This window comes from Amblyomma americanum, chromosome 4 (genome assembly GCF_052857255.1).
Source record: "Amblyomma americanum isolate KBUSLIRL-KWMA chromosome 4, ASM5285725v1, whole genome shotgun sequence".
Classification (NCBI taxonomy): domain Eukaryota; kingdom Metazoa; phylum Arthropoda; class Arachnida; order Ixodida; family Ixodidae; genus Amblyomma; species Amblyomma americanum.
Genome location: NC_135500.1, coordinates 34,631,162 through 34,657,455, shown reverse-complemented (window position 1 = coordinate 34,657,455; position 26,294 = coordinate 34,631,162). Strand labels below are relative to the sequence as shown.

General features: G+C 47.5%; 2 protein-coding genes across 3 annotated transcripts in view; one reads left to right on the top strand and one right to left on the bottom strand.

The window, feature by feature from the left end:
• Positions 1-26,294, top strand: part of Sh (Potassium voltage-gated channel protein Shaker) — a 340,817-nt gene that overhangs the window by 201,650 nt on the left and 112,873 nt on the right. The gene's annotated exons all lie outside the window — the stretch shown is intronic.
• Positions 13,349-16,948, bottom strand: LOC144127640 (uncharacterized). The gene is made up of 5 exons (XM_077660598.1): positions 15,534-16,948; positions 13,941-14,027; positions 13,779-13,856; positions 13,615-13,692; positions 13,349-13,497 (listed from the first exon to the last, which is right to left on the bottom strand). Exons 2-5 carry the CDS (start codon positions 13,999-14,001, stop codon positions 13,349-13,351), a joined length of 366 nt encoding a protein of 121 aa, XP_077516724.1. The 5' UTR covers positions 14,002-14,027; positions 15,534-16,948.

Here is a 26,294-nt window from a genome sequence, read left to right as displayed (position 1 = left end):
CTGCGCACATACGATTCGTGTGGTCGAGAACTGATTTGAGAACCGCATGAGCGATGGTGGAGTACCCCAGGCAAGTCAGGATGTTCCGATCCTGTTTGGTTTGGCGTAGGGAGAGAGGGTCTGGTTTTTTCGGTACCCTTCTGTTAGTTCGGAAATGGTGTAATACCGAGTCTGGGAAGGTGTGTGGAAGGATACGAAGGAAGCCCTGTTCAGAGAAGCGATGAGAGTGTGATAGGGGAAGTGGTAGGTGAACTGCCTCTGTAATATGCGCAGTGCTTGCGAAGTCCCTGTCGGCGCTGGCTGATGCGGCGCATCGTGAGTGCAATTTGAATGAGCTGCTGCTGGAGAAGGCGTACGGTGTGGATGTGCAGGCCTCGGATGCGGAGTGTGCTTACAGTGGCTATGGTTCTGCCATAATAAAATTTAAAAAGAGGGAGGGGGGCAACGCCGACCGAAAATAAAAACAAAACGACGTTTCGGTGAACAGTTTGTGAACAAGGCTCCCCGTACGGGAGCCAAAACGTCGTTTCGTTTTTGTTTTTACTTTTGGTCGGCGTCCCCCTCCCCCCTTTTTAAATTTTATTATGATTGTCCTTGACGAGACGAGATTTCGTCCAAGTGCTGCCATATAGGTGAAGGGAGATATCGAGTGGTTGTGGTCAAAACATTTATTAGGAGGGGACAGGGGGTATGTTTGGAGCAGCCCGTAACGAACCGATCCTTACAGGCACTAGGTGGAGGTCCCTAGTTCTGGACCCCAGTGGCGGTGGCCGCCGCCCGGGCGCGCCCGACTAAGGCTTGTTGGGCCTTTGAGTCGTGGCAGCCGAGCAGAGGGTCGCCTCCCAGTCCTCGCGGGTTGGATTGGGGATAGGGGAAGTAGCCGGGTTGGAGGGGCAGGACCACAGCATGCGATAGGTGTCAGAAGACACCGCTCTACAGTGCGGGCAGCTGCGTTAAAGGAGGGGTCAAAACGTTTTAGTGCTGCCGAGCACAGCAATGTATTGGTGAGAAGGCGAAGAAGGATCCGCCTTCTTGAGGCCTTTACATGGGTGAGGGTAAAGGCGATGACTATCTTGATAGTAGGTTGTAGCATCTTTGAAGATATAGACAAGTTTGAAATCGGATTCCCGATCGGGTGGGGAGGAGAAAACAGTCCGGTGAGAGAAAGCGCGGATGGCTACGTCTGCTGCCCCGTTTCCTGCCAACCCCCGATGAGTAGGGGCCCATATAAAGTAACGGTGTGCGGGGTCCGTATCGCGTATGCATTTTTCGTAGATTCCATAGGCTGGGAAGGGAGTGCAGCCTTGTTCGGCGTTCCGACAGGCCCCTCGCGAGTCGGTGGTTATGTATTTTGAGTCGGAATGTGAGGCCACGAGGGCAATCGCGACATCCTCTGCCCGGGTTTCACTGCGGGCTCTGAAGAGGTGAGGCCGTTAACTGTGCTGCTGTTGTGAACTACCGCGACCGTGTACCATCCCCCGTGGTGAGGTCCGGAGGCGTCCACGTAGTGCACACTTGTTTTGTTGCCATAATGTCGGGCTGGGAATTTTGGGGTCTAACTTGGAGAATTTGCAGTTACGGCATGAAATATCAATAAGTCTTTCCCATTTGGGGGAAAGAAACTGTACGAATTGTGCGCATCATACAGTCTAAATTAATGCGGAGACCTCCACTACGGCGTCCCGTAGCTCGTGGGTGGCCTTCGGACGTTAAACCCCCATACTGCATAAACCTACCACTGTTTCTGTGGAGAAGTTAGTGGCTCAGTCGGACTAGAGGTGGTGCCCCGACCAGACCTTGCATGTCTGTGATTGGCCGTCATTTCTCTATCAGTCGTAATTTCGCCACGATTGACGTCATGTGACCCGTGGTACGCGCTAGCACGTCTTCACACGTTCGGCCAGCTTGCTGCCTGTCCCAGCTATAACAGCACAGGTTTGCTCAATTACCTTTACAGATATGCTGTTCATGCAGCGGTCCACTTGGCCGACGCACGTCGAACCGCGTGACAAGGAAACTTCATAAACCGTCTCATCTTTGCTACCGACGCACCATTTCGCATGCTCCTAATCGCTGCATCCGTCAAATTTGTGCGCTTAGAGCTCCTCTTTTTCTGCACTTCCTTGTTCTTTTGCACCCCTTTCGGCTTATTCGCTTGTCTGTGTGGTGTCATTGCTGGTCATGAGTGTCCTCAACTCCCTTCTGTGCTCAGCTGCATCAAGTGACACTTTCTTCTCGTAAAGATCTACCCCCACTAGTTCTCTCCATCTCCTAATTTCTTGGAGGCTGAAAAAAAGAGGCACACTACACCTTTTCATGTCTTTTTTCATTCTGGTGACTGGCATGATATGAATACACGAGAACACGAATGTCTATGAAAACTCTCATACTGCGAACTGAACTGAACTTACCTGCCATTCTTCTTCTCTGCCTCTGTAGGGAAGCCAACCAGGCACTGGCCGGTCCGCCTCATCGCCTTTCCTTTCTTCTGTCTCTCTCTCTCATTCTCTATCTCGTGAAATTTAGATAGACAAGTTCCGACCAAGGACCGACGCGGTTTGATCTACCCGCCGCGGTCGGTCAGTGGTTAGAGCGCTCGGCTGCTGAGTCGGGGGACCTGTATTCACTCCCGGCCGCGACGACCATGTTTCGATTGAAGCAAAACGGAAAAGGCGGCTGTGCGTTGTGTAATCTTAGGGTACGTTAAAGAATCTCAGGTGGTCGAAATTACCCGGAGCCCTCTACTACGCCGTCCCTCACAGCCTGAGTCGTTTTAGGACGCTAAGCCCCCACACCTTTCCCATCGGCGTAGTTCAGGTGAGACAGTTACTGTGGCTTTAATTTTCTCAAAACGATTTTTTTTCAGTCCGCTCGAAACCTGCAGGCCTAAGCAGTGAAGGAGGCAAGGGCAAACTTACGGGCCTCCTAGAGGCAAGGGCTGAAAAAGAGAGGGGGGAGGGGGGCTTCAGCTTTCTTTGTCGGAGAAACGTGCGCCAGTACGCTTTTTCCGCCGAATATTTCTCGCGTAGTCCCGCGGAAGCGTAACGAAAATACTAGTGCTTAAAACATTGGACAAAAATGCCTCAAAATGGAAAAAAATAACAGAATAGAAATGTAAGTTCAAAGAGTGCAAAATTATAAATCCCGGTCCCGCATAATTTACTAGGCAAGGCTCTCTATAGTCACCGCCTGTATTGAGAGGGATTTCCACTGAATTCAATCCATCGACGGCTTGTATGCCACCTGAAGTCTCGCACATGTTGACTCCAGCGCAGTGGGAATCTCTCGGAAGTTCCGTATAAATGATTTTGTTCCTGCCTTTTCGATTTGTTCATTCAAGCATTAGCCTAATAACGTTGGAATCTATTGCCTCACATCGAACCCGTTGGTCGATGTTGTTAGTGGCCTGAATCTGCGTCAGCTTTGTGAAAAGTTTCAAGCAACCAGTAATGCCCGAACCGGCTTTTTGCGCTGCTAACAACTCGCACTCTGACAGCAGTCGAACTTCTAATCACGTGAACCACTCATATAGATTTTCTTATTTGCTTTAGCCTCCGTGATCCACTTCGTAAATTTGCGATTCCATTCACGAAGCTCCGTGCTAGTTTAAAGTGCCCCTGGGGACCAATTGAACCCAGCGTCGATCGATAGGTTACGACGTTGTAATGCAAATACTCTAACCTGCCTTCAAATGGTGCTTTTATAAGGAATATAAAGTAAAAATTATTGTACAAAATTCCGCCACATCTTGTTTCCTCAATTAAATTGTGGCGCCGTGAAGACAGTTTTTTTTTTCTTTTGCGCGGACCAGTGAGTTTGTGCTACACCGCCTTCACTTCCGGGTGGTGATCGCGGCGTACTTTTCGGTTCGGGCGCAACAAGTTTGACTTGAGTTCGAGAAAAAGCATTCTTGTTTGAAATCCAGATTTCACAGCAATACATGCACATGTTTCAATCTTTTGCGTATCCCTTTCTTTTTTCTCTCGATCATTAAAACTCCCTTTACCCAGTGAGGCAATAAGCATCGCTTTAAAAAAAGGAATAGAAACGTCCACATAGCAGAAACAGCTTTACAGTCGGCTTCTTCAAAGGGCAAAAAAATACCGGGGCCATTTAAAGAACTTAGGCGCGAGCAAATGCGAAAGCATTACAATTCTTTTACAGTTATATTCCATTTCTACCGCAGTTGCATCCTGATTCGATTCTGATGATATTCTGTTCTTCAGTAGTTGGGGCAGTACATGTACTGATCATTACTGGTTGACATTTCGTATTTTCCCGCCTTTGATGACGCCACACCGTTTTCACCAATCACGAGTTTTGCAACGCCGCCACTTTCTGGGCGTCGCCGCGTTTTGGTGTCGATGAGCCATCTGATGTTTTCGCATTAAAATTAAATAGACTTGTCCTCATCCTCCCTTACAAAACTCCATCCAACTTTTGTGAGTAAAAATTTATATTTGGCTCTTTATGCGCCTGTTAATGTATATACGGCAGAAAAATGCGCATCTACTGCTGAGAGCATTGAATATTGAAATATTCTGTTATTCAGTTAGACCACGCTGGAAACAACTTCGTGATCACCATATTGAAGCCAATAGCTGTGCAGCCTGGTTTCCCGCATCCGCCCCCAAAAAACCCCCGCAGCTTACTTCCCAAATGGTGGTGGCGTCAACTGTATTTCTTTTCTTTTTGCTTATTCTGTTTATAAAATCTTCGTTTTCAATCAGAGTAGCTCCTTTATATTTAGGACGCGGTAATTAATCTATCGATTCAGGCCAGCTTCAGATAGTCCTCGGTGTCCATTTACGGAGGCTACTCGTTCCTTCGGCGGCGCTAACGTGTCGGAGAGAATGGGATGGGGTGTAGAGAGTCGGCGGCGAGCAGGCGTGCCAAGACCCGTGCCACTTCCCGTTGTTCGGTGTGTCGTGAGTGCGCTGTGGGACAGCATGTCTCGGCACGCACGTCTTCCGCTGTAAGCGGGTGCAAGGCCCCGCTGCACGGACTGCTCCGTGGCAGGGCGGAAAGTGCGCACCGTCCCTCGGGCGTCGGTGGCGCAGCGTTGGAGGAGGGGCGTCGTCGTCACACCCGGGCCGCCCTTGACACTGTTTCCGATGGCGGCCACCGGCGGCGCGCTGGATGCGCGTGCCGGGGCATCGCCGCCCGGCGGCCGCGGAACGAGCGCGCGTCGGTGTACGCACGCGAGCTGGATGCCAGCGAACATTCGTCCTCCTTGGCGAATATTCCGCCTCTAGGGAACAGTGAGGATAACTACATCGAATTATTCTTACCAGTAAGAAACGATTTCATGCCTCTCTCGGTCTGAATTGATGTGTGTTCGGCAGCAAAAGACGCATATATTGCTAAAAACATTGTTCACTTACGAATGGAACATTTATGCCTCCCGCAAGTCGATTCAACCCGTGACGTCAAGAATGAAGAGGACTCCGTGATCACCGTTTTTAATTGGAAGGGAAGCACGTGTAGTCTTGCTCCAATATGCGCGAGCAAAAAAAACAAATATCTTGGCGTCCTGGCAGCTTGGTTTTGAAAGCAGCTTGAGGGGCGATACCTGGATTTGCATCCTTCTTTTTTGCCTTTTTTCCCGCTACAAAAGCTTCGCTCTCGGTGAAAGAAGCCTCTTTGTCAAAGAACGCCCATCAAGGAAGATGTACAGAGTTGAGGGCGGCGATTAAAGTGCTTTTCCCACCAAGTTTCCACCCTCTGCCTGACTTTCGACAGCGCCCTACTATGCTTTCGTTGCTTTGCACTCAGTTACTCTAACAGACCGTCAGTTGGTGAAACCCCCACCACATGACAGGTCCCGCCCAGGCTCATATCCTCCGCTTGATCTCTGTTAGTATATTAGTACACGCTGCGGGCTTTTTTGTCACTCAATGTTACCGCTTTCATTTTTTTTTAACCAAAGCAGGCTGTCCAATCGTTAATCGATTTTCATTTCGTTAACCTCCCCGATTCGGTGCCGCAGGTCAGTACTGGTGTTATTAAAGTGTTGTATTGCCACGATGTCAACCGCTGTGGTGGCCTCGCTAGGCGTCCAAACTGTACTAGTTGGCGCCCCGTTAACCGTATTCATGTTTTGGCCAAGTGGCCTGGTCTTCTTCCCCTCCATCTTGGTCTATGAGCGCGTCTCAGTAAACCTCTTCTAACTGAGACTGCCGGTTTTGGGCGACAAGACATTGCTCTGCTGAGGGATATTGGCAAGCTGCGATTGTATATACAAGTTGCGCAATATTTCACCGGACTTTTGTGTACAGAAACAGCCCCGTTACAGCGCAAGATCACAAGCTACCGGCGAAGCCCTCAGTAACAGTCAAGGCTCATTTCGGATGCGCAGGAAATGATAAGCCGTGCCCTGCCCCGGTGCTCGAAGGATTTGCTGCTGTAAAAGTGAATGCAGAGTTACTGCGTCTCCCCAGCGGGAGTCATGCGTTCTTCCGGCACGAAGGGGGGTTAATTGTGGCCAACACTGTACATCAACGAAGGGCTGGAAGTCACCGTATAGGACGGAATGCAGATACGCTGCTCAGGCATTAGTCCATGTTCAGTGGTCGTTTTCGCTTGCGGGCTAGTGTGTCGTGAGGCGCGCAGCCAACTTAGACGTACACGGCAAAGCTGGACATAAATGCATTGTGCTCTTGTTTCCGTAGCCTACGCGACAGTGGATATTTCGGGCGACCTTGGTGGCGGCTATTTTCGACTGTGTTTGCTTTTAATGAAACTTTCTTCAATTCCTTCGTCAGACATAATTTCGTAAATACCGGACAGCATTTGAGAGGTTTCGAAGACAACGGCGACCCGAGAAAGTCTAAATACCCGCGTCAGTCTTGATTTCTATGCTCTGTTCCACGGTGCGTGGCCTCAGGGAAGACACCAAGAAAGGCGCCCCTTTTCGGAGCCAGATCAGAAGCGACTCGGCACGCGTGTGTCTGCGCAGCATTAGCGCCTCGCAGTTTTGTCGTCGCAGTACACTGGCCCACTGCTGCCGCCGTGGCCTGGGCCGCGCCTGTCGACACTCCGATAGCTGCTGGCTCTTATGCGCTCGGGCGCGATCGTTCCCAGGAACCATCGCTCGGCGCGGCTGCCTTTTCGCGCACCATCGGGACGACGCAAGGAGAAGGGCCTGCTGCCATTAATCGATCTCGTATTCTTTCCATTGACCCTCCCGTGCTTTATTTTTTTTATCTCGCTGCAGACACGCACACACCCCGTGTCAAACAAGCGCCCCTCCCCCTCTCTTTCTCTCTCCCTGTTTTCAAGCAGCGTATTTTATATTTGTGGATTCCCTCCAGTTTCTCTGAATCGTTTTTCCCAAGGCTTAACATGGGGCGCTATGAACATTTCTCATGAACATGACTTTGCGTTGGTGCTTTTGCTTCTTCCGCGCATTGCTCCGGAGTGGAGCTGCTGAGATCTGAGAAGCCGGCGTGTGAGCTCCTATACGGGAACTGTATGATGCCAAAGCTACAAGAAAAACATGTTGCCGTGGTTTGCTAAGGTTCGCTGCAAGAAACGAATTAGATTTAGTACACGCAACATTGGGGTAGGAAGGGGGTATCTTGGTCAGGCGGGACACATTTAACACTTGGAGATAAGTACCTGAGCCTGCTCGATGTTTGAGATATAAACAATTAAGAAGAGAAAACTAATCTATGAACTATGCGTATTGTTAATAACTTCGGCACTTAAGACGCAGGATTGCTGCGGCGTAGTATTATTTGTGACATGGAATGTATGGGTGCATATTGAAGGTATGTGGTGTAACGTTTCAACTCCCTATTTGGGGTAACTCCTTCAGTCAAGGCTGTTAATAAGTAATGAATTAATGGATTATGTACTGAAGTTTTATTCAACCTGTAGCATTAACGTAGCTCCCTCAGGTCTTGTATCCATAGAGTTTCAGGCATTTACCTAGAGAGAAAGCCTGCTGTGATCGTTCGTTCACCAAAGGAATGCAATGGAGATGTAAACTTTCTGCTTCGCCTCACAAGAGCTGGCCCTTGTATGGAAATATTACTATTTCTTGAAGCAAAGCTTCAAAACGTGCTTGCTAATGTCAAATCGCCTGTAATACCGAATGATTTCTTACCACCAGATTTCAGTGAAATATGTCATAACTTGCTATTCAAAATAAATTAATCCACAGGCTTTGGGACCAGAGCTTCTTGTTTTTCTGTGCAATTCAGAAAACGATAAGAACATATGAAAAACACTGCAACTATAAGGACACAATAGTAACATTATTGATCAATAATGTTCAAGGTGCAGTGTGGCAGCTGTGATTTCTAAACTGGATCCATGCCCTTGTCCAAACAATTAGTCAAGCCGCATTCAAACTTTCCGGAATTCCCACAGGCAGGTTAGGAAGAAGTCGGCCAGCTGTGCCAACGATAATAATGATAAGGAAAATGAGACAATATCATTGCAGGAGGAGAGGTGACCGCAGAGGCTAATAAAAGCTGGAAAATTCCATCCGGGGCATGTGTATGAAGACAATTCGGACTTCAAATAAAAAAATTAAATCGAAAAATTGGAAACGATGGCTGAGCGTGATGCCTAGTGCAATTGGCCGAAAGTAGGCAGCACTAGAGCGCTTAAAAGAGAGGAGAGCGAGCTCCAAGAGGAAAGTAAAAGGAAATAGGCAGCGGCAATTTATAGGCAAATCAAATCTAGAATCATTTTTTTTCCAGTTTGTATAAACCGTGGTGGCTCAGTGGTTAGGGCGCTCGGCTACTGATCCGGAGTTCCCGGGTTCGGACCCGACCGCGGTGGCTGCGTTTTGATGGAGGTAAAACGCTAAGGCGCCCGTGTGCTGTGCGATGTCAGTGCACGTTAAAGATCCCCAGGTGGTCGAATTTATTCCGGAGCCCTCCATTACGGCACCCCTCTCTTCCTTACTCCTTTCACTCCCTCGTTTATCCCTTCCCTTACGGCGCGGTTCATGTGTCCAATGATATAGCCGACAGATACTGCGCCATTTCCTTACCCCCAAAACCAATTATTATTATAAACCGCGTTTTGCTGTCCTGATGAAAAATCGCCGTACTTATACTTGACATGTACATACATCTACCTAGGTGTCGCTATTTGCCTCCCAGATAAATTCTGACCAGTTTAATCGGATCAAGTTAATTTCAGCAGTTATCAGCACTCCTCGGACCGTTCATCTTGCATATAGTCTTACGTACGCTTGTCGTTAAGTACGGGTATTAGCCCTCACGGTGGGGTGTCCTGATAATGGTTTTTTGTGATAATTATATTAGGATTTGCAGTCCTAAGATAATCCGACATCATTAGAGACCAGTCGATTGAGACTGTGACGGTCGATGAAAATGGTTATAGCTAGGTTGCAGCCGGTCACTTGGAATTGTGTTAGAGTACGTTGCTCTAGCCGCAATTTGCGAGCGCATATATACCAAGGTAGATGTACACTGGTAGCGAAGGCTCCATAGACGCCCACGGGTCCAAAAAATGGCGGCTCGTGGGCACTCCAGCGCCCCCTGGATTTTGGGGAGCAAACTACGCAAACGTGACGTAGAATGACGTCACGCATACGTATGCTTTTGGCGCGAATTATAAAGCGGTCTTTCTGTAGAATCCGCGTTTTCGAGCCCGTACCTCTCGAAGGTTGCTGCCTTTCAGCGCGCCCCAACCTTTGCCAGTCAAATGTGCTCGAGTTCCTGCTAGTTATGGCCTTGTTAATGTGCAATTGGGAACGCAATGAAAGTGACTGGTAAAGGAGGGGCAGCATAGAAAGGCAGCAACACTTCCAGACACTGGCGAAGCATGCATGATTCGTAGTGCAAATACTGGTGTTAGTACTTTTGAGAGCTTTTGAGTACAGCAAGGTATGATGCACAAAGCACTGGCTCAAGTGCACAGTTCGCAATAGAGTGTACGGCAAGTATGGTTTTCATAGTTTCATATTCATTGTGTATTGCAGCAACCAAACAAATACAGTCACAAAGCACACCCTTGGCACACAAACAAAAAATACATGTCACAGGCAGCAGAAGCAGTATTGTTTAAGTTGGCTAATCATATCAATAGTCACAGTGCAGATAGGAAAAAGCCCTGAAGTGCCACGAACGTTGTCAGTTAGGAAATTGAAAAGTATAGAAAACAATGCTACGACAGCTTCAATTGAAGCAAACATAACATGACATAAGTAGGCGCATCAACACAGACCATAGAGCACACTGGGATTATTCTTCACATTTAATTTCTTCAGCTGAAAGAATATAGCAGGTGCGTTTACATCTGCAAGGCAATGTTAAAGCCAGCTTTAGCACCCTCAAACGTGCTCAACGTAGGAGCAAATACCATACATTGAGCCGGCGTACCATCTCCAGAGTACTTCTAGTCGTTAGCCGGATCAATTTGAAGTAATTTTACGTCAACAAAAGTACACTTGAAGTACAGCGCACAGTGAAGTGCAAGGACATTCGCCGGGCAGTAAAGCATGTAATCAGTGTACTGTACGCTACAATATAGCCAGATAAAAGTCCAGCGCTGTTCTGTTCGTTGCGCTGACAAAGATCCTACTAAAAACTCTGAGATGCAACTAGCCTGCTAAAAGGTGGACTGGTAGCCAGGGGTGCCGAGTGGTAGTTATGATGACAATGGTTGATTTCATTATACCTGCCAGCACGGAACTGCAGGGGGGGCGAGCAGGTGGAAAAATTAATCCCAGCGCCACGGAAACTAGGTTAATCCATTACCTAGAAAGTCTCCTTTCAGAGGCATTCGCTTTATCGGTATGGCGTTTTATCTGACAGTATTGCACAAGTACATAGGTGACACTTGAACAGGCTGTACATGGCATAAAAGTACCCTAAAAGAGTGACATAGTGGAATGAACGATGAAAGATGCTACATTGTTAAACCATTGCCCCTGTGAGCAACCACGCCACATCCTAGCAAATCAAAATACACAAGTAAAAAATAAAAGAATAAAACCAGGCTGTGAACCAGAAAAAAACCCTTTGCAACCGTTAAACCAGACTAAGCTGATTTGTTGCACAGGCAGCATAAAAGCCTGTAACTTCACAAAATATTCAGCCAACAGCTCGGGAATTGCATCCTATTCATTTGCTTAGCCTCAGTGCTTGCTTCGTGGCTTTCCGTTTAGTAGTTTGACTGTGCAGTTCAAGATTTTTTCTGCGTGCAAGCCAATGCAGCCTCACCCTGGCGAACAGGGCAAACAAACCATCATAAACGTCATCACCACACACAGTCAGCGATTTTTCTACCTTGGCATGAAGCAACATGCACAGATCATGCCCTACTTGTTCTTTTCCCGCAATATTGGAACTAGATGCGACAAAAACCTGCTCGCAAGCATTGATGAAAGCTACAAACGAGGGTGTAGGAACTGACAGGCTCCCAAAGTCACCTTCTCCAGGATTTTTGACACTTAAGTGCAAGAGAACTTGGCTCTGATCGGCAAAGGCGGCATTTTCTAGCCTCACCTCGCACGTATGTGGCCCTGTAACACACCTGTGATCATTCATAAACTTGTAGGCAAGCCAGCCAGCAAAATAGACAATGTTGTTCTCTAGTATTGGAGACTGATAATCATATGGCAAAACTTCTACTGCAACTGGCAAAGATGTGGCAGCTGTACAGAGAGAAGGAGCAGACTTAGATAAACAAACTGGGAGAGTGGCTAGAAGGCTATACATGTCTTCAGCACAGTTGCTGCTTTCCGACAGTTTGAAAAGGTTGCTAAGTAAAAGATGCCTAAATGCTGCTTGAAACTGCCGGCAAGACGAGTTGCTGTTCGATCCAGATTTCGAGCTAACAATAGCAAAGGTGTTTTCAAGTGCATCCTGGTTCAGGTGCCTGGTAAGGAGGTATGTCAAACCATAGCGAGAGGCCAGGTGGTTCCATAACAGCAGCACAGCCCTCATAGTTTGGCAGAAGCCACGGATGCAAAGAGGCTGCCGCGCACAGCCTAGAACTTCGATGTTTTCGAAAACTGCAATACACTCTTCCAAAAACTCTTCATGCACAGATCCTGCACAAATTGCAGATGCATACGGAGGCTTTCCCCGCTTCTGTGAAGTATTTATACTGTCAAAGAGTCTATCGATCCTCTCAACAAATCTGGCTGTGTGGATAGCCTCTGATGGCAACTGTTGGAATGTTACCAATGTGCACAATGCAGCAGCGCAATGATTGCTGAATACCTGTGCTGCGAGTTTCACAGACATCTTCGAAGCAAAAGTTAAATTAAAGTGCCGGGCACTCAACTTTGGGATGGACCGAATTTGCATTTCTCGATCCTTCTCATAAGCCTGTCGTATGTACGAGCTTTTAATTGTGTCACTGCCTACCCTGAAGTCATACTTGAAGAGCATATTGCGCAAGCACTTGAGCAAATGCGGTGGATCAAAAATAAAGAAAAGGGGTTCACCATTCACACTTAAGTACGGCTTTTCAGGGGTCACAAGTTTCGAAAACAGAGAAACATTTTGGTTCCCCTGATCACAAACCACAGCCACAGGCTGCAATCCAGCTCCAACCAACATTTTGTGGCATTTGAAGAGGAGGTCATACAGAACAGTTGCAGGCGCTGCCTTATCTGCAAAGAAGTAGCCAAGAGGCTGCTTCCACGGTGTACATATTCCTTTGGCCATGAACACAAGCGCCTTGTTTGCAAGATTTGGACCTTGTGCTGCACTGTACTCTTCAAGGCCTTCAAATCTGTCCGACACTGGATTGTACGACAGCTCCTTTGAAACATGCATTTCATCAAAAATTATGGTGCAAGCCCTGTCTTGCCGTGGAAAAGACGCTGCCCGTTTCTCGATCAAATCAAAAACTTCAGGATAAAATCCAACCCTCAATGGTACGCGTGCAAGCCACAGCTGCAGTGACCTAACAGATGGAAGTTTCAGGAGTTTCCTGCAATATCTGTAACCTTTTGGGCTGTGGAAGTATAAACCTAAAGCAAAGGTTTTGTTTTGGCTGCACCATCGACGGCCAAACCTGCTGACATTGTGCATCTTTAACTGAGCTTCAACAAAAGCAGCAAAAGCTGGTGTTAAATGCTCACGCAGACTATCTACCAATTCGGCACTGGTCTTCATGCGACGGCGCTGAAGCAGCAGTCCTTGCAGCCTCTTGTTGCGGTTACGCAGCTGCCTGAGCTTGGCTCGAAGTTTCCGCAGTGGCCGCCTTTCATTGATGGGGCTGGTGAAAGATCCTGCAACGTACAGAGTCGACGGAAGAGCAATAAGTTGCTACGTCGGGTTTAGTCATAGCTGCATGTAGTCCTGTAGCACCAAAAAGTGTGCAATATTGCGAAAGCGTTGTAAAATTGCTAACCTTCATAAGGAAGGGGCGAACTGCTGAACGGAGCTCCTGGTGACAGATCAGCACTCGCTGACAGTGTTGCGGCCACCCCTGCCGTGCCAGGTTCCAGAGATGAAGCGCTTGCTTCAGTGCTTTGTCCTGCATATGTGTGGTCAGCTGCGCCCACAGAATATAAAGAACAAAATATAGTGACAGCACAGTTCTGACAGGGAAGCCAGCAACCCAACAATGCACAAATAATAACTAAGCGCCACAGGCGGAATTAACACCTACACTGAACCATTATGAAGCCACTGGCGTGGGAACAAGCTTGGTTCAGCGTAGAACCAGTAGGGCTGGCACCATCTGCATCTGCACAGCGCACAGACAAGGAATTGTAGCATATTTCTGAGCCATACCTCCTCAGGCTGTTCGAGCAGATACGAAATAACAATCACCTTCTTGGAAGAGTAGCAGCGACTGGGACGACCGACTCTGGACGTACCCCTTGGAAACAGGTTCACCGGAGACAGCAGCTATCATAGGAAGCAGTCCAATGAGCTTTCAGTCGTCACCATTTTCAAAAGATTTATGTCAGTTATGCATACAACCCTGCTCACCTGGTTCTCCAGCCCGGCGCACTGATGCCGAAGTTTCGCTCAGAGATTGTGAACAGTCCATGTCGCTGCTGCATTCGCTTGAGGTGTCTGAAATGGCAACATTATTGTGGAGAGAAAAGAGAATTCAGTACCTTTACAGTAAATAATTTCCAAAGAACTATAGCTTCCACAGCATGCGGTTCACATTGTCATCACTCTAGAAAGAAAAATGCTTATCCAATGAAATAAAATTCTGTTTACCACCCTTAATCGTTAGGCACATTAGTTTGATGTCATCAGCAGCTGTGGAGCACCAGTAAATCATTTGCAATTTTCGTATGCTATGTTTTACTTTGAAGAGTGCGAAATTCGCCTATCACACAAACAACGATAGCTCGCAAATCAAGTAATGTGCCCCATATTGTTTACAGATTTATGCAGGTCAGCCTATGGCCTACGCAATGAGATGCAACAAGAATGAATTCGTAAGCAATTATCGCAAAAAATAAAAACCTGTACAAACATTGGCTTTCGCTAGCATGAATATTGAGGTAAAAGGCAACAACACACACAATTATTAGTGCATTTCTATAATCGTTCAGTGCATGCTTTGATACATAAGACATGAGCACACAATATCTCGAGAAGCTTTTCACCAAGCGTACCTTGCCCAAGTCGGCATAAGATTGCATCCTGATAAGACTGAAGATGAAAAAAGAAGCTCTGCATACAAGAAAGCAAAGTTCTGGAGTACTAAAATTCATCAAACATTTAGGAAGGCTCACCCTTTTTTCCCCCTCACTTCTTTTGAGCTATCAAAGGAAGGACGAGAATGCCCGGTGGACACGACAGTGACCGTTCATGAGACAAGGTTTCACGGTGAATATGAAAGATTCAACTCCCACTTGCTGCAAAACATGTAGAGTCACCTGGTTTCCGTTGCTGAAGTGGCTAGCGGCATCAAACAGCCTGAACCGGAAGACTGACAGACTCACGCAAAGATCCTTTGGAGCCCTTTGCCATACCAGACTACCGAATATCCCACTTCCATTATCCTTTTTTTTTACCGGAAATATCAGGCAAGAGTATTCACACCGTCAGTGTACTTTTTCCGCACCCGTGCCTAGAAATTCGCTTGAGCACCCTTCGCCTACTAAGCTTGTGCCATTAGCTTACCACAAGCACAAACCTAATTCTATGCTATGTTGGACATTTGTCACGAACCTCACATACAGTGTACAGTGCATACAAGAGACGTAAAACGAATATTATATATATATATATATATATATATATATATATATATATATATATATATATATATATATATATATATATATATATATATATATATATATATATATATATATATATATATATATATATATGTGTGTGTGTGTGCTTACGTGAAAGCGATCCATTTTCGTTTTCGCTTAGCAGGGTGCAGGTAAAAATTTACTGTAATTTTTAAAGCCACAAGACAGATACAGAATTCGTTTTGCAAAAGACGCTAGACTGTTTACGGTTACGACAAAAAGGAAAAATTTCATTTTTTCACAAAACCTGACATTTCAAGAGCGGCGAATGCCTTAAAAGTTTGATAACAAAAATTACCGGCAATGCTTGCTCGAGTAGGCAAAGCATCGCGTCGCAGCCTTCCTGACGGCAGATACACAGATGGTTCGAAGTGCCTCGAGCAAATCCTGAGTTCTCGTAGCTGCGACGGCGCCTTCTTCTCCAGGCTGACGTTGCGGCAGAACTGCGCCCACGCTCGGCACCTGGACGTGATGCAACATGCACGTTAGATACAACTGCGCCAAAAGGAATACGCATACTCGAAACGCGAATGCGTCATTATTCCTGTCACTGCTAACTGCAGTAAATTATACTTGCATTACATCTGAACTATGGTAGTAAATGCTCGCGCCAAGCTCTCTGCGCCCCAGAGTGCGGTAACGCTCATCCTCATGCCACGCGGCTAGCTGCTTTTCTAAGCTCAACGAGTGACGAGAGTGAAGTGCGTTTAAAATTACCCTGGCAGTCATGTATACGTAGGACAGCAATACCAAGGCAGGCAATAACTCCTGCTGAGCGAATCCAGTTAAAGCCTCCTCAAAGCCGCGCACATACACGAGGCTGAGTTTCGATACTCCCAGCTGCGAGGGGATCCTCAAATTGGCTTCATGGCTTTGCAAAACTAAACAATGTCATACTCAGAGCTGTCAGGTAGCAAACTTCGTTCTAAATGGGCCTCCCGGTCAGTAGCGTGCACGTGGTTGCTCCTGAGAGCCCGGTGTGAAGTTCACGTTGGTGATAGTCAGCTGCATGAAACTCACTATAATTTAGAAAAATGTGGGCCTCTTTCGCACACCTCAGCACTGAAAGTGTGTGCCCTGCAGTGTAGTACATAAATATCCCCGAAAACATGAAGCCAAGTACGCACGAACGGGTTACAGCTATGAAACACGAGCGAACAGCCCGCCGAAACCATATCGAAGCTATCGCGCATACCTAGAGCAGACGACACTGTCAAGAGCTCACCTGTGAAAATCCAGCGGGAATCGGTGTAGCGTAACACCAATGGTACTATCCACGCTGTCGCAGTGTACCACGGAGCATCGTTTCTTCACATGCCGCAAGCTCATCTTGAAATGAAGCGCTAAGCGCTTCAAAAGAAGAGCGCGAAGCGTGCAAAGACGGAAAAAAACTTCGCACTGGCCGCACGCCGAAGGAAACGACAAAACCGAGAAAACTGCCGCAGCGGTGCAGCGGGGTGCAAATCTTACCGAACGGTGACAAAGAAGCGACGTGCAAGGACGACGAAAACTTCGCAAAAGGAGCATTTTGAGACCGGCGAGCTAAATTTATACGCTTTACCAGGCACGCCATCGCAGACAGCTGCCGATAAGAAATCGCCACTGTGGCCGGGTTAGCCGGGTATCGAAACAAGACCTGCAAAGACGCGCTGTAATGCACCGCACACTCATGAATAGGGGGCAGGTCAAGAGTGTTGCAAAAATACAAAATTTGCCAGGTTTTAATAAAATGACTTACCTCTTTCATAAAACAAGGTGCTAATATATTTTTTCTTTTCTATTGGCAGATTACATTCCAATTTTGTAGCTTTATCATTTCTTTATATGAGTGTTTTGCCGCCCATCCTCTGGTTGTGCTGCAGTCGCGCTAAACCACTTTTCGGCCCAGCCTTCGCCATACCAGTGTAAGCCCGTACCTTCTCCTCGTCTGCGCGTGCGTCCATTCCTCAACGTTCTTTTTTTTCTCGGTCCAGGGCTCAGTGCAGTGACCGCTCATCCTCTGGCAGAGTGAGGCAGGCAGCGCTAACGGACGAAAACAGCTACACAACTAACAGAACCGATGCCGGAACTGCCAACAGTGAACTTCGTGGAGAGATGGATATTTTTTGTTGTCCTTTACTTTTGTTTTGATTTATTTCGAATTTGTTCTCTTTTCGGCGTGTTACTGGCTCCGGCTGTTTTTGAAACGCAGCGTTTGACTTTCGAAGGTGTCTGCAGTTTAATGTGTTTATGGTCCGCTCGGTGGATGACGCGGTGAATTTACAAACTTTATTTTTTAGGCATATTTTTTTTATTTGCGTGTCTACGTCTGTCACGTGAGCTAGAGGTGTCCAAATAAATTTATGGTAGTTTCCGCGCCTGTCATGTTCACTGTGTTTGTGTTAATTGGCTCTTGTCCCTTCTCGTTGCCCCACGTCACAATGTGTGCACGACAAGTCCAAACAAACTTCTCAGCCCTCAGCCTGTTCCCTTCCGTCAAAGACGCACTGACCACTACCTAAAGCCGCCCAAGCCCCGTATATCATGGGGCTTTGTCAACTTCCCATTTCCGCGCTTCCTCTCTTTCATTCCTTCTCTCCCTCTCTGTGCGTTCCTGTCCTGGATATGTATTCATCGCGGGTCGCCTTAATGGCCTGCTTAATCGTGGTGGCATCGCTCTGTTCCTCGAAACGACCAGCCACGTCGGTCACACGCAGCTTACATCTCGAAGCCCTGAAACAGCGCGGGGCAAAACACATCCCTGCCTGAAAAATCAATACGCGGACCCGTGAGGCCCTCGTATCGCGGCTCCAAACATTGCCTTCGACGGTGGCGGTGCGCGTTGTACACGAGGGATCGATACAGGGGCCGATTGCCCCGCGCGATTGTCAGTTCGTCACAGCTTGGAAGTCAATTACTCCAGGCGATACTCAGCAAGACGAGGAGAGAAGGCGGGCTCATTTGTTTTCTCTGCGTCTACTTCCTTGAACTTATTCTAATGTTATGCAACGTCTCCAGAAAAGCAACAGGGCAAAGTTGAGTTTAAAAAACACACCTTGCACGAAGGAGCAAGACTGAAAAAGAAAGAATACCGCAAGCAACGACATCGTTTTTTGCGAGAGTAAACTACATGGCGGGACTACTGCGCTATTTCGCCACTTCTTTCTGCGGCAGCGGTCGAATTTCGATGGAGGCGAAATTCTAGGGGCCCGTGTACTGTGCGATGTCAGTGCACGTTAAAGAACCCCAGGTGGTCGAAATTCCCGGAGCCCTTGACTACGGCGTCCCTCATAGCTTGAGTCGCTTTGGGACGTTAAACCCCATAAACCATAAATCATAAACCAAACGACTTCTTTCCCACAGAGAGTTTCGTGCAAGTTCTAATAGAAGAGCACCTCTTTCTCATCCGTTGAGTTAGATGCGCGCCTTTTCTTTCCATATTTTGTTCCACGCCTCTTTCTTTTGTCTCCCTCCTGTCTACACGCGGCAGTGCTTGTGGCCCAGTTGCTGTAGTTGTTGCCTTAGTGAGATGGAGCCAGTCGACAGGCCCATGCACTTTCCTCTTTTTTTTTTCTTCAAGCAGTCGCAGCACCAGCAGCCGCCATGTTTCGGTGTCAGCACTAAGTACGTTGTGCAAGTATTCATTCGTGGATTAGACTATGTGGCGTGCTGCTGTGCCGCCCCGTCCTTTTCTGTGCGGTTTGTTGCAGAACGTTTCTGAGAGAAAGATTCAACGTGGTCTCCAGTGTTGTGCCCTATTCGAGGACCCTATAGTCGGTTTGCACAGGCCTGGCGCCCTGCACCAGTCATTGGAGAAACGAAGACGTATTAGCGCAGCATACCTCCTGCGCGCGCCCAGTGCCACTATCTGGGGCCAGTTGGGGAGCACCCCTGCCGCTGTGCTTGCGCTGTAGGCATGCGGTAATCCGGCATACGTCTACTCGAATAGGCATCCCCTATGCTAAATCTCTTCTAACGTCAGAGGTTCCCTTCAGGGCAGTAACCGCCGTAGTTGGCGTTGGCGTTTCGCGAGACTGGTAGAGAGGGTCGTGTCGTCACAACTACATGACCACGCACGCGTGATTCAAAGACCCCACAACGACCTCATAGCACAACAGTGACGACTTCACTACGCAGTTCCTCATTTGTCTACAGGGTTGTGAAATCATTCCACCCTCATTACGTAGTGCCTCTGAAGACAGAGAAGCAATTGCACTGAAAAGAAAAACGGGACGAGCCGAGGCTGGAACCACTGCCTCTTGGATAGTGCGCAGTACCCCTGCACCACTGAGGACGGTTACCACTGTGAAACACGATATTCAGCGACAGCCATTTAGGTATTTTACGATATTAATATAGGTATTTTACCCCACAATATTTTTGCAGTATGCTGAGGTGGCAAATGTGAGAGCGACTTCATATCTATATAGCTTTAGAGCGCTGTTTTAAGTTTTCCAAGCACACTGGCTTTCTGACTAGCCCTCTTCCCCAGTCCACCACCGCTGATCCTGTCTCAGGCAGCGTGTTTGGCAGCAGCTGCCACTGATTGAGCGTGCTACATTCCTTCGCTTTAGCCATACTCTGCCTCCTCCGTTTCCTTGCGCGGTAACTGCCCTCGTGGTAACCACCTACCGGCTGCACCTTTTCGTGCTCTCGCCGTGCTCTTCTCCTTCCAGGGTAACCACCCTCCGAGTGGGTCTCATGGCAACTCGCCCGCCGACGACTACAACGCACTACTGCTACGAGGACGCGGAACCCCAGGACGGGCTGTCGCCGTAAAATAAAAGCAGCCGTCCAGTCTGCGCAGTGATATGCAGAGGAACCCGGGCCGCTGAAGGGACCCACTGACGTTACCGCGTCATACGCTTCCTGCGGAGCTCGAGTGTCCCCCCATTTTTTTTTCGGCCAGCTCCCTCTTCTCAGGAGACAGGGGCGCCATCAGATACAGGCCGTACGTTCGTAAATACCCGGCACTGGCAGACTAAGCGGAGAGTCGTGGTACAATCACCAGCCGGCGGGCGCCGTGAAACCCCAGAAGAATTGAGATATGTGTAGAAAAGCGCAGCGGAGAAAGCCTCACATCTACGTTTCGTTCACACAGTTAGTTATTTAAAGTAAAGAGGTTCTTCATGACCTGATGCTTCTCTGATGGCAGCTTCGTGGAAAATTTCTTTTTCTTTACAGGAGTCGTTCTGTCGCCACAGTAAAAACGAACTTGGCCGCGACGGATAAACACAAAAAACTCACAGGACGATTACGATGCTCGGTCACGCATTATTACGGAGCATCTATAGTAAGTGTATTCTGCTACTTAATTGTCTCCGATTATCTCCGATTTAATGATTGAAGAATTTTTTTTTCTTTTAGTCTGAAACTTCCTCTGTTGGGGGAATTGAACACCACAGCGGCAGCTTAGTGGTTCGGGCATCCGCCTCACATCCGCCTCGCTTGCGGGAGGTGCCGGCGTGTACCCACTGGTGATAGTGATACAATGGGTGCAAGATTTTCCACGGCCTGGTGTTCGGTCTCTGGGGGGAACTGCGTGGAAATGTGTCCTTGTCCCCAATTTGTGTACCGAAAATGTGCCATGGCACTCTTTGCACAAGGCTGCCTTTGCGCCATTAGAATTCATCATCGTCATGATGACCATCGTCATTATTTAGGAACGTTCTTCGGAGGGACGAAGGCCGTCTTTTGGTGTTTCAACGAAAGCTTGTTCTCTGTCGTAGCATGCCCTTACTTTAGATAAACCTTATTTTAGATTTTTCTCGAAGTAATATATGACTGCATTTCGCAATGTCGCCCTCTGTGAGCTGTTAGAGGTGGCAGCGAACGCCCTCTTATATAATGCTGGTGACGTCACCAACTCTAAGAACCAGTCAGAGGCGTTGGGAGGTCACGTGAATTTTAACTCCACAATTATGAGAAGTGTTGTATGGGGCACGTTACCGATGACGTCATCATTCTTAGAAGCAAATAGAAGCGTTGTATGAGTCATATGACCGGTCTTTGGTCAAGTGACTTGATGCGCCTGAACGCTGCACAACCAGCAACCGCCCACACCATTGACCGCTTGGCTGCAAAAGTAGCATAAACATAGATACAAACACAAGGCGAGAGAAGCGGCAAAACAGGAGCTCCCATTGAAGGTTCAAAACACTGATGACCAGCCTCCTCAAATTTAGCGTGACCAGACTGAACGGGCGTGACGGCAGCCCGCGCAGTGCGCTGTGCTAGGGACCTGAGCGCATTGATTGAGGCTAGAGGGCAGCTGCTTCTGTCCTCTTGCGTGGCTATAAATAGCACGGCATTCCCAGCTTCGCCATCTCCCACACGGCGCGATGTTGCCTGGCGACAGAGCGTAGCAGTGACAAGAGTGAACCGCGTCCGTCCATCGGTTTTGCGCAACTTTCAATCGCCGTAGCGCGGGCAGCCTTCCTGCTCATTTTGCGGTATAAGCTTACGAAACACACGAGCCCAGTTTTGTAACAACCAGCGCACGTGGCAGTGCGAAGGAAGGGTTAAGAGAAATTTCTGATTTACACGCGCGAACGCACAATTCCTTTTAAGGTTATAAGATAACAATGAGTGGATTCCTGAAGACCGCTGCTGATAAATCACAAACAAAAAAGTGTGCCAGCAAGCAAACTACGTGGTAGTAGTATCTTGCTTACCGCAGAACAAGACACGATTCTTGTTTTAAACGCTGACATATTTGGCCATAAGAACTAACCCCTACATAGTTAGAACGACTGATTCCTGGTAGATACCCGATACGCCCTATACTGATACCAGTTATAAGAAACAGATTCTTCGCTATCGAATCCCTCTTATGTTCAACCGAAATGTCGCAGATCTGTCACCACCTATCGCATACCATATACTATTTTTTCTTTCAACTATCTCTTTATATCCTTTGTTACTTTCTCAAAGTTTCTTTGTTAATTTCTTCCTTTGCTAGCATTTGTGCGCATCTTATAAGTACGGTCGTCTCGTTATGCAAGTGCATGCGACAATGTGCTGAAATCCTCCTGTTAAACAGATATCACTCTTGTCTATATTCCTGTTGCTAAATTTGAACTTTTGTGAATGTTTGTAAACACTGCGTATTCTTGATACGCAAGCATGCAAGGAGGTGTACTCCTTACTATTACCATGTACGGTCGGAATCAATTTGAAGGTGACCACTTCAATGCAAACCTACTTGTACAGAGCGCTACACCGCATTCGGTATCCGCAAGGAGACCGAGCAAAATGCAGGAGATTAGTTGGCTCCCTCGTCTTTGTATGCTTCAACGCCGCCTTTTTAGGAGAACGAGAGATTTTCTTGTAAAAAAAAAAAACAATTAATGGCTTTCTTCCGCCGAAACAAACGCGACCAAAATTGATGCTGACTGTGCAGGGGGAATATTGTCCCGCTCCCACATAGCAAGCTAACAATTAATGTTTTAACAGTGCCTTCCAACAATCTACGATGTTGAAATAAATATCATGCTGATGATGATAATGAGCCAACACTTATACTGGCTTGAACCCGTAAACAAATGGTGCCGAAAATGCAACTCAGAAACTGTGCATGATTGATCTACTGTTTCCTGCTACCTCTGGCTCACTCGGCAGCTGCGAAACCATCCCATGAAGAGGACATAATAAAATAAAGCATCTCTCATTGTAAATTATTGCTTTGGCATTGATACGAGAATTATAGAAAGAAGAATATTATGAACCAGAAACAGTTGCCGAGTTCGCTACAAGAGTTTGTGCAACAACGCACAGAAACGCTGCGAAGCAGTTTATGCAGCTTGTTAACCGCTCTGACGACATTTTATGTTTGACTACTGAATGGATGATGCAAAACAAGTGTTCGGTTGCAGTGTTTAGTATCCTAGCTCAAGTCAAGAACAAGAATGGGGCATGTGTCGTGCATGTAATGCAAAGGCAAAATAACCGCTGGTCCTTAAAGGGACTATGCAAAAAATTAACTGAGATTACGTAAAACAGACGAGAGATAGGCATTTCATCACTCGTCACCCCAAAGCAAGGATTTTTAAGCTAGCATCAATAACAACGAAGATATAGACGATTAAAAATTACGCTCCTCCTCTCCCCTTAACTCGTACACGCAGGGCACCAGACAAAAGTAAAGAAAACAGGTCTGGGACTGGGCCCCGCCTTTGAATACGTCATCAGATGACGTTCGCTTTGCAACTTCCGGTTGTCGCTCCTAGCCCCCCAGCAGCAGCGTCGGCGGCGTGGCGCCATCTCTCCGGTCTCTCTTCGCCTTCCTGGATTGCGGCGCGCGTCGGGTTTCTTTTCTTGCCGTCTGTTGTAGTTAGCAGTAATAAGCCCGGACCTCGAGGTGCGACTGCTCGCTCTTACAGCCGCGATGGGCATCGAGCCCTATGCGTGCCCACGAAGAGCCGTGCCAGTGGCTCCGGAACTCCCGACAGAAGGAGGCGGCAGATTAAAATTGAAACCATATGCGCGAAGGCAATGCCCTGGCCCGCGCTTGCCCGAGAGGGTCGCGCGACGGCACGAGCAGATGATTTTCACGGCTACCGGAAGTGTGCCCGTGACGTCGTGGCTGCCTTGACTCCAGCGAATGACATGGTACAGTGACGTCTTTCTTCCTCGATTTTAGTTCCAAAATCGGGCACTACGAGCACACCAATCGGCCCGCTAATTTAAAAAAAAACACGCTTTTTTAATTTATAATAAATTACCGGCTCAGTTCCGAAGACTTATGCTTGGTGTGAACGCTCATTAGCATCATTTCTAAACATAGAAAACATTTACAAGCGACTTTGAATTCTTTGCATAGTCCCTCATTCATGTTGCGACGCCACCAACCATGCCGCGCAACCGCGAAACGTGACCTTATCTGCTAGCGTCGTAAAAAATAAAAAGACATCAGTTGACAACAACTTCCATGCCTCGAAGATGGCTATATTATAATCTCCACTAACGAATAACAGTAGTGAGCCAAATCTACATTAAAATATTTCACTTTCTCAAAGAAGCCAGTGGCATCAAAATTATAGCGGGATTATGACTTCGTTTGCGATTACCTTTCTGCTTTGGAACAGGAGGCGCTCTAACAAGAGACTATTTTCTTGCCGCGGAGTAGCATCACGTGCCGGTGACAAATGTGCGTGCAGCTTCACCGCAGACGAGTTGCGCCCCACAGCGGTGGCGACCGTGACGACGCCAAGTGCCTAAAGCACGAAGTCCAGCGCTGCTTGAGTTTAAACCAGGCTCTATGGTGACGCGCAAGTCCGAGTCGAGATGAATCTATGGCGGCGGCATTTCGGAAGAGTTGACTGGTTGTAAACTACCGGTGGGATTAGCCTTGCAGTTGCTGCCGGCAATTGCTCCACCGTAGTGACACTTAAATAGAAATCACAGAAACACTGTCCGCAAAAAAAACCCAAATAGACACTCCTGAGGTCACCATGTGGAGGCCAAATCCGTGTCCTGCAGGTAAAGTAGAAGAAGGCGAGAAGCATCCCTTCTACTCGACTGGCTCCCGCGCGGGAAAACAATGTCCTGAAGAGAACTGTGAGCAACTCCTGCCTTCTTGAGGGATCCGAATAACACAGCCCGTTCCGCGTTGTACAAAGTACAGCACAAGAGGTAATGCTCTATGTCACCACACACACCACACGTTGAACACAATGGTGACAACGCTAGGCCAGTCTTATACATCCACGCCGGCGTACGAGCAGAATCCGTGCGAACGCGGTGCAGCAAAGATGCTGGCACGGCTCTGTGTGCAGTCCATTCGAAACGACTCACAATGAATGCCCACGATGGCTTCAAGAGACTCCATTTGCAGTATGACGAAGGATGGTCGGTTGACCACATTACGGAACGGAAGCTCAAGCTGATCTCGGTCAGAGTTTGCATATATCCCTTAATGATATAGACCATGCATCTCGACAGCGCGTTCAATGAACAGTTTGACAAGGTTCGCTAGCAAATACTGGGTACTGTAATTCGTTGGTCTCAGAAACATGGCGAACACAACTGGAAATGAAGCCATCCAAACTGTCTAAGTGAAATCGTCAACTGAAACATTCACACTTGTTCCGCTATCTGATCAATGAACGAATAGTAGAGAAATGTTTCATCCAACAAATAAACGTGCATTAATGCGCAGACGAAATACGATGAACGCTGACCACAGATTAAACAGTTTGGACGGACACAATTTAAAACGTTGAAGTAAGCCCCCAGTTTGTGTCTTTGTGTGCGCATGCGCGCTTTCGTGCTCTCTTTCTTATTCGCACCACCGAGTGCAGCTTTTTGGAAGGCGCACATCATATCTCACACGCATGCAACACTGAAACCTTTATGAAGCGGAGTTGCGTTTGGTTTTCCTACCAGCTGATAGCTAATAAAAATTGTTCTCTGTGTGAAAAAAAAGTGACATAAGATTACAGAGACACTGTCCAGGCTGCAAAAAAAAAAAAAGCAAGATGAAAGCGTGGAGCATTGAAAAATTCTGTTTTCATTATGCATCGCTGTTTCCACGGCAGCCATTGAATGACGTAGACATTTGATGGGTCCATATTGACGCAAGGACAACAATGGAACGACTTTTGTTTTGGTAAACAGCACGAAATCGGCAAGGATGACCCTTTGTCTGCCGCACAAAAACACCTACAAGCTGCAAAGAATTCTGCACCGCAGCACCTTTGGCATTGACAGCTTCCTCCACCGCTTTCATATGCATGTCCACCTGACAAGTACGACTTCGTCTCTCTCAAGTATCAAAGCAAGACCACCATATTTGCCCGTTTCTGAGGCACCGACATGATTAGGCTTGCGTGCTTCAGTGCAATATGCTTCTTCTTACGCTCAGTATTTTAATGCAAAAACATTAGATGTCGCACTTTAGTGGAAACACGGAGGCGCTAAAAAAAATTGGCATCAGAAAGTGGCGTTATGAAACTCTCGATTGGTCGCTACGGTGTGATGTCACTAAAGGGGGGAAAATACGAAATTGTGACAAGTTATAGTCAGACTCAGTGCTAGTACTTACAACTGCGCCTTCTACGAAAGAATAGAGTATAATTGG

Coding starts and splice junctions, on each gene's coding strand:
- LOC144127640 (XM_077660598.1), bottom strand. CDS start 14,001: ATGGACTGTTCACAATCTCTGAGCGAAACTTCGGCATCAGTGCGCCGG. Junction 13,857..13,940: donor GCGCCGGGCTGGAGAACCAG/GTGAGCAGGGTT, acceptor TTCCTATGATAG/CTGCTGTCTCCGGTGAACCT. Junction 13,498..13,614: donor TGGCTTCATAATGGTTCAGT/GTAGGTGTTAAT, acceptor CTGTGGGCGCAG/CTGACCACACATATGCAGGA.